Here is a 17,281-nt window from a genome sequence, read left to right as displayed (position 1 = left end):
TTTTATTTATCACAGTGGTGAGCTACTACTGAGTAACGATAGCTGTGAGTAGTGTACAGTACTGCACTCAATCGCCCAAATGACCCTTCTGTAAAGGAAATCTTACTGACAAAGCACTGACACTGGAGACTCATTTCATAAATGTAAATTAATAGGCTCCATACAGAAAATGGCAATCTCTCAACATTTATTTTTTATGAGACTAAAATTATGTGACGTTTCCACATTCAAGTCAGTCAGTGAGCTATTACTGCAAAAAAAATATATGTTCATTCATTTATATAAACCTGTAACATAAATAATCAGAACTGAATTGATAACCTAATCTGAACAATCAGATTTGTGGTAAAATAACAATTTCTGCTCATCACCAATATTTACAAAGCTAGCCGATGTCTCTAAATGTTTCTGGTCCTCGCTGGTCATTAATTTTTATAGCAAACTGGGGCAGGCTCAATGGTATAAAGGTATTGAGAATTCTTCTTGTTAGGGGTGAAGAAAATAAAACTGGTGCTTTGGTTAAAAAAAATAATAATGACAAGAATAAGTTACTATCTCTACAGTAACACTAATCTACACGATCAGAATCAGCTACACACAATTTAAAACAGGAAGCAGACTCAGAACCTACTTTTTGCTGTTGGCCAGTTTGCGGTATTCTCCCACAGTCATGCATTTCTTCTGGATGTTGTACTGCGTAAAAAGTCCTGACTGACCCGTGACCACCTGCATGATGGGAGCAGGAATGACCATGTCTTCGATAGTATCATAGGAGCTTCTGGGCTTCCATTCTTTAGGAGGAATGACCTGGATGTTAACCAGAAAGACAAATGAGATGAGGAGATGGAAGCTGGTGCTAGTAAAACAGTTAATATTCAACATTGGGGACCAAATGATGCGAGTTGTGAGAGCACAAAGTCTGAAAAGCATAACAAGCTCTTGCCATGAAAAGGAAATGATCTAACTATGAATCTCGCAAACCTTCAGTTCCAGTATATTTTGACACATTCTAGTTTTATTTTAGATCTCCATTAGCATGAACATTTTATTTATATTTAACTCATTATGTACCAAGCTCGTGTTAAAATGTAGAGGAATCTTAAAATGTTATGATGTTTGATGTTTTTAGTTTATGTTTGGATTCCAGGATGTAAGAGTGTGCTGGTGGTTGATAGTGTGACATTCCTGAACTCCCAGGGACGTGCTAAAAATAGTAAGAATGTATTTTCATTGTGCTTTTTCTGGTTTCTACCACTACAGGCTTCTCCTTTCACATCTTTGGTCCACCCTGTTCCCCTAAAGAAATCCTAACAGCTGCTCATTAGAGCTGCTCCGTGTCTGATGCTGTAAAGCATGTGATAGTACCTTAGCTAAGCCTGCACGATGAGCTCCTTGAGTTTCCATATACACAATGTACTTTGCAAAATCCCGAAACTCCTCCATGGTGGGCCTAAAAGTCATGATCTTGAAGGCTGATACTCCGCCCGGTGGTGGTGCAGGAGCTGTTTCAGGTTCGTCTAAATGCTGCAAATTGGGCTCTGAGAACCCCGAGTGTGGGTTTTGAGGGTCTGAGGCAGGTGAAGGAACCACAGGGGGTTCCACAGTCGGCACTGGACTGGAGTTCATGGCTTCGTCTGGAGCGGATTCCACAGACATGCTCGCAGGTAAGCTAATGCTAGATGCACAAATAAACAGACACAGAGAAATATATGAGAACCTCTGATTACTAGGAACATTTTTATACATCAGAAAACAATAAAAAATAATACAACATGGCAAGTGGAGTTCTAGTAAAGCCACTTATGTGAATTAATGGCTTCCTGTAGATCAGAGAAGAACTTGCTTTAAGATTAGAACCAAGAAATTAATTTACACTCAGCAGACCACTCAGTGCAAGCTGCTTGCTTTACACCAAATGCTAGTTTATTGTTTTGTTTTTTGCATTGCTGGACAAGTCCACAACTAGCCTTCAACAATCGCAGTCACTTACATCAGTGGAAGTCTCCAACATGTACTAAAAATTAATTATCTCCAGTCACTTCTGGTTATTTGTGTGAATAAGGAATCTTTATTTCAGATGAAAATTAAAACACAGCCACGCAGGATCTTATGCATTCAACTCCTCTGAAATGATCATATTATATTTTTAATTCCTTGCTTAAAGATCATTTTGATTAGATCTATTTGAATCATATCGGTCACCAAAAAACTAAAAAAAGGTAATGGATAAATAGATCAACAAAAAACCCAAGTAAAGTTTAGGAGAAAAACAAAACCTTGAGCTTCAGACTACAAAAGGTCACTGACATATTTCACGTATATTATCTGCTCATTTCAAAAGCAGACGTCTGAGTGTTCCAGTCTCATCCATGCATAAACACAGACACACGTCCATGTAGAGAGCCACATTACAAAAGCTGCATAAAGATTTCAGATTCAGAATTAGTTTCAAGTTTATTGCCAGGTACTGTAGGGTTTACATGTACAGGAATTTGTCTTGGTGTGTTGGTGCATAGTACGTGTTTAAACATAAATCTGTACAAAAAAAAAACAAGCAACTGGATGTAAACAAGAATAGAGACATGAACTGTACACTAATGCATGATGTGAAAAGTGGCCAGTACAAATATACAATCAACTTGTGTTTTATACCCTAAAACTATTAGGTAATCACACCATGAACATTTTAATCCCATTACAGCCCTCCATCTCTCACCTGTGAGCAAAAACCTGCCTTCAGCAAGCAAACATGAGAAAGGCTTCTGGGACTATGTTTGTTTTTGTTTTGTTTTTTTGTTTGTTTGTTTGTTTTCTTCATTATTATTAATACTGATCATTAACGAGAAAACTTACTTAGGATTAGATTTTTTTCAAAACATCTACATAGCTTTACCGTTATGATTAATAGAAAAAAAATAAAATTATTATTATTTTTAATACATGCAAAAAATGCAGAAACATAAGCAGAAGCTGGTTGCGTTCAGGCCCTTGTTGGTTCAGTATCTAATCTACATAAACAGACAAACAAAATGCACTCAGAAGGCAGGAGTGTTTTTGCTCACAGAGGAAGAATTCACTCCACCACACACGTGAACGCTGTGCGACGTGTTTGCGCGTGTGAACATCTCTATCTGACGTGTGTATATAACGTAGTACAGTTACAGAGGTAGCTTTAAATGGCCCTTTGTGTACAAATGGTTTCACTGGAAGGCCGTAAAGATGCACAAGTCTACTGACTGGGTGTTATTACTATCGATAGCTTTCGTGCAGATGATCACAGCCGCCTTGCGTTAAATAATCAGCCTGAGAAGAAGAACACTGTTCAAGTCGCTCGGTTTAAACCGCTTCTGACATCCGTTCATTCCACCATAATAATAAAAAGTCAACATGTCCGACCGACGACAGCCTGCAATAATTCCGCCTACGACAACCAACTCAGTTCTAAACGCTACACAGTCCGCAAAGAAGTGATTTAATTAAAAAAAATTACCTCCTGCTTTTGTCTTTATGCTCTTTATCCAAATATCGTTTGTTTTGGCTTTCTGTCTTTATTTCCGTCCAGCTAAACGCTCGATTAGAGCTCCATCGCTAAAACTGGGCCTCTCTCCCTACTGCAGAACGTCCGCGCTTCCTGATTGGTCCGAGCGCACACGAACACAAAAGCGAGCTTCTCGTTGGGCATCGTGTTTAATTGACTGCGCATCAAGCCAATCGTATCGCGGTTACTTGCGACTTCTGAACATCACGGAAGACACGTACACATTTTGGGTCAGTCTTAAATCGACTTCTTAAATCGATCCCAAGTGGGATTGATGATGAGGTTTTTGTGAATGATATTATTGTACACGGCTTTATATGTCACAATTTATCCAAGTCCAGTCACTTCTATGACAACTGTTAATAAAAAAAAAACTGTTGTTTTTATCTTTAAACTTTGAATCTGAATTTCATTAATACATTTATTTACAAAATCTATCTAAATGATCTAAATGTTCCATTACATACATATACTATAGACTATAATATAACATAATCATGTTAGAAACTTCTAAATGTCAGATTTTAACACACTATAGATTAGCTTATAATTTAAAAAAAAAAGTCAGTAATAAAATGCTGGTGTGTTCCTATAAGGAAACAATGATGTGGCCAACAATATTTTTGTTACCATCCCAAAGCTGATTATTTTCAAATCAAATAAAACAAATGTTTTATTCCCGTTTTTAGACATCAATTTGACTAATGAACGTGTTTTTTTTAACTGCCCATACTTACAGTTGATGTCATGGAACGTCTGAGAGACAAATTAGCTTCTGTTGTCATTTATATTATAAACAGCTTTTTCCTTAATAGTCTCTCTTTTCGCTCTTTCTTGAGGTTAATATGGCAAAAAGAAATGCAGCTTGGCATATTATAACTATTATAACCTATCATAACTTTCCCATGACGTAAAACTGTGTGACCACTATAAACTGCAAATTTGAAAATTTATAACAGCTTACATTTTGATATTTAAATTGTTACAAAAATAAATAGCAAGGACAAAAATAAAAGTTTAATATTGGAATACAAGATCAGTGGCAGAAACGTGACGACATGGCTGTATTTTGAATCAAGTGCACGTGTGACATTCTGTGAAAATGTGCAATATATCAGAATTGGAATAAGAATCAGAAAGAGCTGTATTGCCAAGTACACTTTCACATACAAGGAACTTGGTTTAGTGCCAGTGTTTGATAAACAAAAAACTGGAAAAACTAACAAAAACACTAAAACAACTGCAGCACAGTGGCTGCCATGTGAGTGACTGTGATTTAAAAACAAAAAGAAATTCAGAATTCCCTGGTATACAAAAAGTTCTCCCGGATCCTCCTTTCTCAGCGGCAGGTGTCGGTTAGGGTTAGAAATTATGTTTAGGATTGTAAATATCAGGGCTAGAACGATGTGAGGATTGTGTGTACAGCTAATCGAATGTTTCTTAGCACCTTACATAGCAGGCTAAATTATGCTAAATAAGTGTCAAAGGTGGTAAAGATGCTGACAGGACTTCTGACAAACCTCCTTACAGAAAACCTCATAAAGATGATTATATCTTCGTTAAACAACACCAGAAAAATACATTTATTAGCCTTAGATAACAGAATATCTGCCATACATAAGATGACTGTGATAGGAATTACAGATGGCACTACTGTCCTAGCTGTTATATGAAATTTGTCAACACCTTCTAATCGGTCAGTTTCAAATTCAACAGCGTTGTGGTATATAAGGCACATGAAAATAAAGTACTGTTCGCTGACCAGTTTTACAATAAGACACTAGATATCTTCATACGGTCGACTTGAGACACACTCACACTATCTACAGCATGCATGGGGCTTCTTCTGGCCATCTGTTATTGCAGACACTAGATCCTAGATTGCAGTAGTGAGATGATGCAAAGGGAAAGCAAAACTAAGGCTCTCTTCTTAGCCTAGTGGTTTCTTTATTTCATGTTGATTAAATTGGTAGAGCAATTCATTTTTATGCAAATCCAAACATCTGAGCCCAAACTCACACTGCTGGGATTTGAACCTGCAACCTTCTGGCCACCAGCACCTTCCTGTACACTCCATAGATTCTCATTTTTTTAAGCAACATAGGTCAAATTAATTAGGGATTTCAGATAATGTGACAATACTCTGCCTGTGGTTTTAGCACAAGTCCTAGGGGACGTAGACACCAGAGAGATGAATGCTACTAGGGACAGCATTTTAAAAAAACCTCAAGGCAAAAAGAGAAATGGGAAAGGCAATTAAATGTGTTTTCACACCATAGAGATAAATACAACACTCCAATTGGGGAAAAGATAAAACAATTTTAATTTGATAAATATATTTCTAGAATCGGATTTCTGCTTGTAAATAAAACAAATTTAAACTTAAATTAAAGCTGTGGAAATATTTAAAATGTAACTGGGTGAACATACTAGTATGCTTCATATTCACATCTTTAAGTCCCCTCATATGGCAAGTTACAGACTGAAACTAAATTATTTAATTAGGTTATTTCATGGGTTTTGTCAGTCAGAAAAGAAATATTACAAGAAATATTTTTGAGGAGATTAATGTTATATTAGATTTGGTGTTGGAGACAATGTTTAATACTTGTTTTTTAAGAGTTCATTAATTCATTTTCACCTTTATCCTGATATCCTTTAGCCAATCTCAGGGAACCCTGGGCACATGGTGGGGGCGCACATGCTGGCTGGGACACCAGCTCATCACCAGGGCACAAAGGAAGATGGAGCATACAAAAGAAACCCACATGAGAAACAGGGAGAAAAACTGAAATTCCACACAAGCAATACCTTTAGCTCAGAGGGACATGAAGCTGAGAACACTACATTGCTGTTTAAAAAAAACAAACAAACAAAATATAAAATACCCAAACACACCACCACCCAAATAAACCTTGTATCTCCCATTCAAAATAAACAGTCCGTTATGCTTTTCGGTTTTTCTTACAACAGAACACTTAAAAGGTAAAACATGAATCTGATTTTTCCATATAAAAGGAATAAAGTTTATTGAAAAATATCGCACTCAACACAGTGCACGGAAAGAGAAAGCACCTAAAACTACATAAAAATTGCTAAATACAAGTGCTAAAAAATATACAATTTAAATTTTAGAATATACATTTCCAGTCAATGAAATATTAGAAATTATTGAGGTATAGCGAAAATCTCTGGCCTTAGGCAATTATTTAGCAGTATTGTGATAAGAACAAAATGAAGAAAGTAATGACGTGTCATTAAATATCCTGAACAGGAGGTGCACTTGGTGAGTGTTTCTCCGAAGAATTAACAGTCTGACGGTTTCCTTCTGAAGTCCATGGAGGGTAAACGAGGGAAAACCGGATTGCATAACGGGAATAAAACAAAAAGCAAAAATAAAGTGGAATTTCTAAGCACATACAGTAGTTAGAAAGCAAAGCCAAGACAAAGTTAAGGGATTTTATGCATATGAATTTAATACAATAGAACTGATTAGATTTTAGTTAAATCACCCATGAAGGAATATGTTCTATAGGGTGTTAAAAATATACGGCTATTAGACAAAATCTGATCTGTATCAAATGTTGTAAAAGGATCAAAATGCCAGTGCATGTCTACATACCTGCTATGAAAATATGCCCACTTATTCCTGGCCAAAAACTTTAAAAGTATTTTGCTAGAAGCAAATAGTGCAGTTGTGCGTAGCGGAAAGTTTTTCAAAAAAGATGTGCTGGTGCAGAGTAATTCAGGAATTACGTTTGATAACGGGAAGGAAGCTCCTACACCTAAATTTATACAAAGCTATTAGAAGAAGTTTGTTAATACAAGGTGTGTATAGGGAGGGGAAGAGCTACCTGATGAGCTAAATAAAAGAGAGCAGGTTATGAAGCACATCCCTGCTAAAATTGGACCAATGTATCGGGGTATGTGTCAGCCTACACCATGATAAGCTTGTGTCTTGTTCACTATTTTGAAAGGTGGATCAATTCAGTCCTGATGCACAGCACGGCCCTCGCTAGTTCATCGGTATGCAGACAGCCATCATCGACCACTGCTGTACCCGGGGAAAAGCTGGGTGAGAATGGCTTGTAGAGGTTTGTTCACCGTCATCTGGTAGTTCTTGCCTAGATCATGACGGCAGGCAGGACAGGTGTATACCTCGGCTTTGAAGGACCGCTGGAGACATTCCTATAAAAAGGAACACAAATCAAAACAACCGTATGACAAGCAAATCATACTGGGCTTAAAAGCCTTTCAGTTTTGTTGTGAACATCTTAATGGATAATGGTAAAGTATAATTTTGAGCAATACATTGCTGGTTCTTTGGCAAACCTGAATATCATGGCACGTGTTGAACAATTGTTTAGCACATTGTCATTTCCATCTTTACACAGCATGTCTTGAAAATCTCCATTAACAAAAGAACACGTCTTTGGCAGTTTTTTTTTCCTTTAGTGCTCTTAATACCAATTTGAGAAAAATCAGATACAGAGCAGAGATCCCGATCTCACTATCCAAAAATCACACAAGATGCAATATCTGTTTTGGTTCAACATCACATGCTCTCATTACATGCACTAAAGTAAAAGATCAGACAGCTAAAGTAAATAATTGCATCTCTGACACTATATTATAGAAGAATATCCCTCATTTAACTAAACACAATTGTTTAGAAAATCCTATATGATTTGATGCTGTGTCTCACCCTGCAGACATTGTGCTGGCACTCTGTGGTGATGGGCTGGTAAACAACTTCTTGGCAGCAGATACACAGGAAAACTTCCTCTACCTTGTTTATGAATCTCTGCAAGAACAGAATGGTTGCTTTTAGTTAAATTGAGCATCAAGAGGGGTGGGGGGTTTGGGGAGAGAAAGGAAATAAAAAGAACTTTGGAAGATACCAGAAGCAATTGTCTAGTTGGCTAGTGTTTTTTTGCAATTTTGAATTTCATTTTAACTTCAGTGCTACACATTTGATAGACTTTTGCCTACATTTTAGCAAATATTAAAGAATATATATATTTTTTTCTATCTAAGCATCAGGATTTAAACATTGTACATACTGGCCCTAGGTTTAAAGACTGCATGGCCTCATCCCAAAGTTTCTTGTTGAGCTCATCGTCCTTGATCAGAGCCTTCTGCTCCTTAGTCAGCTTGTAGGCCTCCACTTTCACCTTCTTGGGTGTGCTCTTAGTTGGTGACGTTTTCTCCTCATCCTCAACTAAATTAAACACAGGGACAGTAGAAAATTAGTCAATGTTATAGTAACCAGTATCAAATTTTTCTGATCAGTTGTTCATGTTGATGTGATAAGTACTGTACAAAGACACTTTGGACTTTTTGCAATAACTACTTCTAAACCATTACTAAAACAGCAGTGAAAATTTTATATACATGAACGTTACAAAAATACTAAAAATAACTAATAAGGCACCTGTCATTTTCAGTGTTGTACTACTGAAGCGATGTGCCTTCAGAAAAACACTAGCAGACTCTTTACAAATACAGTGAAAGGTCATAGCACCTGTTGTGATCCTGAAGTTCCTTTATTTTAGATCTACAACATTTCCTCGCTGTTCAGAAAGTATCAGTTGCTAAGGAAGTTGAAGGAGTTGCACTTGCCTGCCTGAGCTTTTCGCTTCCTCTTGCCCTTGGTAGGTGTTTCAGCCACCTCATCCTCTTGCTTATTCTCCTTTTCCTTCTCCTTTGCCGCCACTGCTTCCAGATAACCTTCAGGATACTTCAGAAGCAAAACATGCAGTCAATAACATGCAATTGTTCATGCGGTCCCATACATAGGACAGGACATATATAGGACAGTAATGTAGTCCAGCTATTGCTACAGTACCTGCATAGTGAGGCCAAGCTTTTTAATGCGTTCTTTGCCATCTCGGGTCCACGGGGCTGTTTCGTCATCGTTCCTTTTGAGCAGGTATCTCCATACTAAGAAGCCAGACTTGCCCTTTTCTGGCCAGTACTTCACCACCTGGTAAAACCAAGCCATTTATTTTAGTCATTTAAAAAAATTATATTTTACATAAATGGTACCAAAGTAACATTCTGAACCACAGTAAAAAAAAAAGTTAATGAAAATACCCATTTACATGTGTGCAGGCTTTTCCATTCCCCTGCATTTTACCAGCACATGGACTTTTTAATGCTGTTACTAGACATGCCATCATACCTACCTTGTAAATGCCATCATATCTGTTCCCATCTTCTGGGCAGTATTTGCTGTGTTTACGGCCTTTAGAACTGCGCACTACCCTCACAGGCTTCCCGGCCTTCCAGTCTTTTGCCTCAGCACCATCCTTCTCGTTCACCGGTGCGTTGCAGTTTAGAGCCAGTGCCCTGTGGCATGAACACCATTAGCAAGTTCCTCCACTTGATGAAACATGTTGAATTGCTTCTTTTATAAAAGGTAACCACTTTGAAGAACACTATTTTTTTGTGATTGCTAATAAACATGACATGTAATCAGACTGCAAATTTTGAAAATCTTTTTTTTTTTTTTGCAAAAATATTCAGAAATTCAGTAATCTTACAAATCTTCAATGTTCCATTAGCCAATGACTGGATTGTGTTAACTTTGAAAATTTAAAATATATGAAAAAAATATAACACAAACAAGTTTATACACAAACATTATAACCAACACACACTTAGCACACACACACACCTTCTCCATTGTTCGCTGTTAACTTGTTTAAATGCTGACAAGTTTGTGTTGTGAATGTGAACATAAAAGGCAGAGTTAACTGTTAGAAAAACATCTGGTTGTGTTTGAGATTTTATTGCAAATGACAGTTTGCCTCTCTCAGTCCAGTGATGGGCAAATTAACATCACATAACCTGTTTTATATAAGAAGAAAAAAAAGAGACTTTCACGAAAAGTTGTATGAAAGCTCTCCAAGTGGTTTGAAATTCTCGGTTCTCGCTTCATATCAATCAGATCAGAAGTAACTAGTTACTTGAGTAGATTTTTCAAGGGATACTTTTTTTACGCTTACTCGATTAACTTAAGATTGTTACTTTAACTTGTGTAAATATTTCTTCCATTAGTAGCAGAAACAAACCTGTTCATATTGGTAAGTTTCTGATCGCAGGATTGTTCGGCAGTTCGCTTGTTACCAGAGAGATCCCGACCACCAGAGCCTGTGTATGTAAACTCATTGCCATCATCCTGAAAGACAAAAATAAATTCAGCTTATTTATAGAAGTGTGAATGTTTTTTTCTTCTAAAATAAACAATGAACTAAACATTGAAGAGCCTAACTGAATTTAGTGTGTTAACATCATGTTTCTGTTTAAAAACATTAACCACAAAATCTTTCCCTTCATATAGCTGGAAATATTTGGTTGAACAGAACAATAGCAACAACAGCACAATACTAAGCACCATCATACCAAATATGTTTTATTAACAAACAATCTGGTTTATTGAAAACTATCCCAACATACCACGTCATCCTCATAGCCTCCAGCCAGCACTAAAGAATAAGCGCCATCGTTGCTTCGGCCATGGATCCCTGCAACATGAGGCCTGTGGACTCCAGACTCACTCACCTGGGGTGTAAAAAGCATTTTTTTTTTTTTTTAGAAGATTATAAGATGATGAATTACAGTGGTAGATTGTTTGTATGATGCCAGCTTACCTGAACTCTAAACTTCCAAAGGGTACCCACAGGAACTCCTGGCACGGGCCCATAATGGTTGGAGGGAACAATGGTACACTGTTTTGTGCGGCCCACACATGCCATACCCTGAACACAAATACCAGATTGCAGTTGAAACTGACATAATTCAAGAAACCTAGCACAGCATCTACAATGGTGAAAATGTTCAAAATACCCCTGCACTAAACAGCCTTTTTTTAACCACAAAAGACATTCTGCCACAAAACAAGCTTCAAATAGCATCTTCCCATAAGTAAATTATTACCAAAAAATAAAACCCACAGTAGAATGAATGAATATGAAGTAGTATGAATATACAGTCATTTCAGAAACCAGGTGGGAGGGGGGGCATAAAGACATAAGACGTTTCCTGCTTCAATAACATTTACAGCATTTGGCAGAAGCTTTTATCCAGAGCGACATTTAAATCACTTTCATACAACAGAGGGTTTCTGGCCTTGCCCAGGAGCCCAGCAGTGGCAGCTTTGCAGGCCTAGGATTCAAACTCAACCTTCTGAGTTTGAATACCAGCTTAATTAACAATTAAGAGAGTATTTAACAGCCAGGTTTACTAAAGAAATGCACAAGATACTGAAATCAAGAAACATGACTGCCTCCATAAAAGCAGACTTTTTGCAGATTAGTGTTTTACAGCTCTCCAATGTGTGTCTACTACATCATGCCAATACAAAAAGGCTATTAGAAATAAAATCAGAGAAGTAGCTCATAAATCGGAGGATTATAAAGCTATCGCCAAAGAAAACTTGAAAGCTATTGAAAATTCTTCTGACAGTAAATTTCAGGACCGTAACAGTAGGTGTCCAACCAGCAGATTCAGCACAGGGCCAGAACCAGCCCATGCCACCACTAGCACATTAAATGCTTATGTTATTGAAAGCACACCCAGAAAAAGATTGAACAGAAATGTCTTACATGGAAGTGATGCTAGCGCAAATTAAAATTACAAAATTGTATATCTTACCACGCCACAAAGGTTCTGTAACTATATTCTGGTGACTAATGTGACCAAAGTGGAAAATGAATGATTTAGCTTCTTATTCTTTATACCAGAATATTCTTGGGGAAAAAGACACCTGCCATGCAATAAGGACAATAATCACAAGCACACCATCTGGCTAAAGACACATCTGGCTAAAGACGGTGGGGGTCCTGACCTTAACCTGTCAAGATGCTATAACTGAAAAGAGTTGTGTATAAACAAATGCCCTCAAAGGTCAATTAATTGAAGCAACATCGTCAAGAGTAGGCCAAAATGTATCCTAAATGATGCAAGCGACTGAAACGATTTCAAAGAACTTTTACTTCGTTATTGTTGCTACAGGTTATTTGTTACTGAGTAATTGGGCATACTTATTTTTCTCCCACCAGGTTCCTGAATGTTGGTTTTGGAGGAAAAGTAACACAAACATTTGTGAAAATATTAATGGGTACTTTCATTCTACAAAAAGGATGCTTACACTAGGGCTGAAAGTAGTAAAGCAAGAACACATACTTTGCCCCAGTCTCTCTGGCTGGACGAGCTAGCGGAGGCCATCTTTGCTTTCTTCTTGCTTTCTTTCAGCTTCTCTCCAGCCAGGACGACCTCACTTGCATCATTACGACACTCTGGGCAGTACCTGTACACGAGAGCAAGAGTACAAGAATACTAATAAATAACTTCCTTAGTTCTGACCTACATCACAGATACTCTTACGCTATTCATAAAGCTGAAGCTTCATTGAGCTTAGCGTATTTCATTTTGAGTTACTGTTTTGAAGCTCCTCACCAGTCTTCGTCGGTCGGGATAGAGGCGAGTGGCGGGTTGAGGCAGTATATGTGGAAGGCCATATCACACTCATCACACAGCAGCTGCTTGTCTGGGTCCTGCTTCACCCCACATATATGACAGTTACACCAGCGGCAGTTTTTCTTGAGGTCATCCTTACAGTGTTTACACTCTGGCCCGTTGGATCCTGAACACACACACAGACAAATAAATCATGTTTACATTCACTTCCTATAAAACTAGCCACAAATCTAAAATGTATGAACAGATCATACAATTTAATACCATGTAAATGCACTCTTGGCGATGCATAAGGTGAGTGGAGAGAGAAATGGAAAAAAAAAACCTTAATGAGCAACTTACTCTTTAAAGGGCTGTCAGAAGTGGCTGCAGGTCCCTCAGAACTTCCAGCCTCTTCGATTTTGTAGATTTCATTCACAAACAAAATTCGGCAGTCATTCAGAGAGTCACCAGCATCCCTGTGATACAATCATCATCAGTATGCAACATTCAACATTCAAACAAACTTCACGCATGCATGCACACTCATACATGCCCCATACATGTTACCACTGCAAGGTTTTAAATCCTTCACAAGCTGACAATGGAAGTTTGGGTTACATATCCACCTACCCAAGCAGTATTTTGCCAAAAATCTCTCGCTGGGTGCGCGTCTCCCTCTTCCTCTGAATCTGAGCATCATACCAGTAGCCACGCTCTTTGGGCTCATCGGGGTTAAAGTTCACCATGACCACCATGCCCTCTTCCAGCTGGTGCCACTGGTAAACAGTGCGGGCCCGTGGGCGCACATCCTTCCCCAGCAGCTGTACCACTCCGTTCTCCGGGTAACTGCAGGACATGCAAATGCGGTCAATCCTCATTTAATCTTTTACCTTATAATGTCAGAATATCTTGTGGCACTAATTATGACTTATTATGATCCAAATGGTTTAAATTTGCAGTTTTTTTTCCCTCTGCAAAATAGCAAAGCATTCCCGTCAGAATTTTTATTACAATGCAATCCTCAAGCATAAAACTTCTAATGTCATTTTATTTGTGAATTCTACAAATCAGCGAGCAAATATTTCCGCATGTGTACATTTTCCACCTTGGCACAGTAATCATACAGTGAAGTGGAAATGTGCAAAGAATAAGCTCACTCTTCATATTTGATGTGATAGCGGATCTCATCCTCTCCATCAGTTTCCATGCCTTCACCTTCTGCAGGTTTAAGAGTCTTTGTCACATTTAAGATCTGAGCCTCAAACCAAGCGCCCATATTCAGGTCTCTGGCATCCACAAACTCATTTATCTATAAGACAATTAATAAAACACAATGAAAGAATTGTGGAAAGAACACCAACAGCAGAACTGACAGGTTTAATGCTTCAAAAAGCAGCACAAAGAGAGATTCAAGAACTCTACCTTATAGAAACCAAAACCTGGGTCGATGAGGTCACACTGGGCTGAGGTTCCACTACTCTGGCCCTCACACTCTCCATGAGTAGAGCTCTTATCTGACTCGCTCTGACCTGAACCGCAGCCTGAGTCAGAGTCTGATAACTCAGCCTCCTTGTCTTTGGGCAAAGAGACTGTAGGAGGCGCCTGTCTGACCAATAACTGAACAATGTCATTCAGGCCCACACTGTAGTCAAAAATAGTATGGCCATCCTCCATCTGTAACACGAAGTGTTAGAAATTCTGTTTTAATGGCTAAAAGAATGAAAGAAAAGAAAAAAAACACCAACCAAATGGTTTAAAATGGTTAAGCAAATAAAAGGCACACACATACATACACATACACATCTATTTAAATCCTAGGGGATGTGGTAGCCTAGTGTTTAAGGTGTTGGGCTACCAATCGGAAGGTTGTGAGTTCGAATCCTATGTCCACCAAGCTGCCACTGCTGGGCCCCTGGGCCCTCAATTGCATAAAAATTAGATAAAAAAATGTAAGTTGCTAAATGCTGTAAATGTAAGTCCAACCTGTTTGCCTCTGTAGAACAGCCTCTGCCTCTCAGGCTCAATGTTGAAGAGCTCCATGATTCGCAGCCTCAGCTCATCCACCTTAGTGAGTTTGGACAGGGAGTCAACCCGGTGGGTCTCCTTACCATCCATTGTGCGCACCTGGATCCACATTGCAGCAGCCCTACACCAACACCACAGTTAGTCTAATCTTTGTGTGTGACCTTAAGCAGCATCCGAGATCTAAAGCAAACATCGATCTGCAAAGTTCCACTCTGGCTATGGCAATCTACAGTACCCACAATTCTATCTGACTACCTACATGGGACTACATTTAGCTCTTCCTTTATATCTACCTGAAGAGAGTGATGCAGCTGTGCTTTAGTCCTTAAATCTGTCCAGCTCTCTCTCTTCCTCATCTGTAAACTATGCTCAACAGATTAGCTTGCAACTCTTCAACTTCCACTCTAATACCACAGTCCACAATATTGCACTCGTTATAGATTGCTAGAACTAGATTCGGTATGACTTCAAAATTGTTAGAAAATGGCAAGTGAGAAAGAAGCACTTGCTCTTTTGTTTCTTTGGTTGTTTTTAAAAGAGATTAAATAGGATTCATCATGTCTGTAACTGATCATATTTTGTCCTTCTATTGAAAAACATTGTAACTGCACCAGCAATAACAATGTCCCCATATGACGTCAGAGAAATACACTGGCAAGTTTCTTACAGAATAAATGAAAATACAGCCGAATTATCACAAGAATCGATAAGCACATCAAAGTTAATGAATGCAAAGATATTTAATATGTTTCAAGGTGCAGTTTCTGTTTACAACGTAATTGTAGTTAGACATTTTACCACAGTGACAGTGAAGGCGGAAATGCACTCAGTCGCCCCCTGCTGTCCAGCTAGAGTACGACAGATATAAACACTCCCGGTTTGGCACAGCCTACAGCACTAAAGCCTGCTATTATAATGTAAGTTATCAGTAATAGTATAAACAATGTGTTTCGGAAATGAGAAACGACGATATTTATATTAATAACGGTTATGAAGCAGTTAGAGAAATATTTTTCTCATTTAGACAAGTTGGATTAAAGTCGCCTTTGTTGTTTTAGTCATTGTTCAACCATAATGCTGTAGCCATGCTAAGTTAGCAGTATGCGGAAATATGACTTACAATAACATTATAAATAAAACATTTTATTTTTGGTTGAAATACAACACTGGCACAAATAGAATTTTAGTTAATTGCCAAAGCTGCAGAATTGTTATTAGTCGAGGTAACCAACATTTAACGCTGTTTACTGAAACTAAACGTGTTTACAGTTTAACATGAATTCAAACAAAATTAAAAAAAATAAAATAAAACCGTTATTTTAAATTACTAACGGAATCTCTCTCTTACTCTAGTTCACTTTGAAGTTTTAAATTTAGCTTAGCACAAAATCCTACTTGTAAACCAAAGGCTTGTAAAAGAAACTCAACTTAATTCATTAAAATTAAACTACTGCACCAAGTTATTTCATTTTCGAATGTAGTTAAACGTGTAGATTTACTGTAAATTACATTTCCAACAATAAAACCAGGAGAGAAAGTTACACCGCGAGTCTAAGTATAAAATGCCCAAAATAAGATGTTCACATTTACCTCTGTCTTTACGTCCTCTCGAAAACAAGAAAGCAACAGTTTATAATTCAGTAAACACACGTCACACTAAAATATAGACACTTTTCACTCTTAAAACTGCACTGCATAAAACCTCGTACGGCGATTCAATAAAAAAAATTGGTTCAACAACGTGTTTTCCCCTCCTGCGGCAGGCGATGTCGCTTTTCTATTGGTTCCCGTAGGTCAAAATCCAGTCGCAGATTGGATTTCATACCTGTCAATCACTTCTCTGACCGGAGCTATCGGCTCAGCGCGCGAAATCGAGCTCTCGCAGCAGCACGTGCCGACGCAGGGTTAAGTATCGCGAGATTATGCTAATTTAACGACTTTTTTATGGACACAAACAGTTATGGTTTTTACACTTTCAGCGTCTGTAATGGTATCAGGCAAAAAAGACTCTGTATGTCATTGTCGAAGAAAACATTCAAGGGAAAGCCTTAAACTAATCTTGAACTAAAATTAAAAACACGATTAAATCCCTGAAATAATGACAAGCGCGTCTCTCACCCCCCCCCCCCCAAATTACTCCACTAAGCCCCGCCTCCTGCGCTAGGATTGGACTATAGGACATACTTACGGCTTCTACGCACCAATCGAGGCACTCGCGCGTGAGTGTAGCCTACTTGCCAATATTAAGGCAGA

At 38.1% G+C, this 17,281-nt stretch overlaps 2 protein-coding genes across 7 annotated transcripts in view; both read right to left on the bottom strand.

The window, feature by feature from the left end:
* The window catches only part of kdm4b (lysine (K)-specific demethylase 4B), a 41,545-nt gene extending 37,855 nt beyond the window's left edge, over positions 1–3,690 (bottom strand). The window contains exons 1-3 of one of the 4 annotated variants that reach the window (XM_047808903.1): positions 3,491–3,690; positions 1,366–1,675; positions 632–807 (exon numbers count right to left, since the gene is read on the bottom strand). In XM_047808903.1, coding sequence (XP_047664859.1) covers positions 632–807; positions 1,366–1,656 — 467 coding nt within the window. In that variant the 5' untranslated portion in view covers positions 1,657–1,675; positions 3,491–3,690. The remainder of the gene's footprint in view (positions 1–631; positions 808–1,365; positions 1,676–3,490) is intronic. The other 3 variants (XM_047808912.1, XM_047808902.1, XM_027159590.2) reach the window with 3 other exon arrangements.
* Positions 3,691–6,550: 2,860 nt separating this feature from the next.
* On the bottom strand, positions 6,551–16,877 carry uhrf1 (ubiquitin-like with PHD and ring finger domains 1). 3 transcript variants are annotated; one of them, XM_027159611.2, is made up of 18 exons: positions 16,619–16,775; positions 15,322–15,391; positions 14,987–15,149; positions 14,426–14,677; positions 14,161–14,312; positions 13,634–13,849; positions 13,364–13,479; positions 13,001–13,187; positions 12,728–12,851; positions 11,194–11,301; positions 11,000–11,104; positions 10,615–10,721; positions 9,727–9,889; positions 9,387–9,524; positions 9,161–9,278; positions 8,602–8,759; positions 8,244–8,342; positions 6,551–7,726 (listed from the first exon to the last, which is right to left on the bottom strand). In XM_027159611.2, the coding sequence occupies exons 3-18, from the start codon at positions 15,137–15,139 to the stop codon at positions 7,580–7,582; spliced, it is 2,343 nt and encodes a 780-aa protein (XP_027015412.2). In that variant the 5' UTR covers positions 15,140–15,149; positions 15,322–15,391; positions 16,619–16,775; the 3' UTR covers positions 6,551–7,579. The 3 variants fall into 3 exon arrangements, with proteins under 3 accessions (XP_027015412.2, XP_027015420.2, XP_027015403.2); XM_027159619.2 differs by lacking the exons at positions 15,322–15,391; positions 16,619–16,775 and adding an exon at positions 16,854–16,877; XM_027159602.2 differs by lacking the exon at positions 15,322–15,391 and having other exon boundaries at positions 16,619–16,776.
* Between the last annotated feature and the right edge of the window lie 404 nt (positions 16,878–17,281).

This window comes from Tachysurus fulvidraco, chromosome 2 (genome assembly GCF_022655615.1).
Source record: "Tachysurus fulvidraco isolate hzauxx_2018 chromosome 2, HZAU_PFXX_2.0, whole genome shotgun sequence".
NCBI lineage: Eukaryota > Metazoa > Chordata > Actinopteri > Siluriformes > Bagridae > Tachysurus > Tachysurus fulvidraco.
Note: the sequence above shows the minus strand (reverse complement) of the source record. Positions and strands in the feature narration are given on the sequence as shown.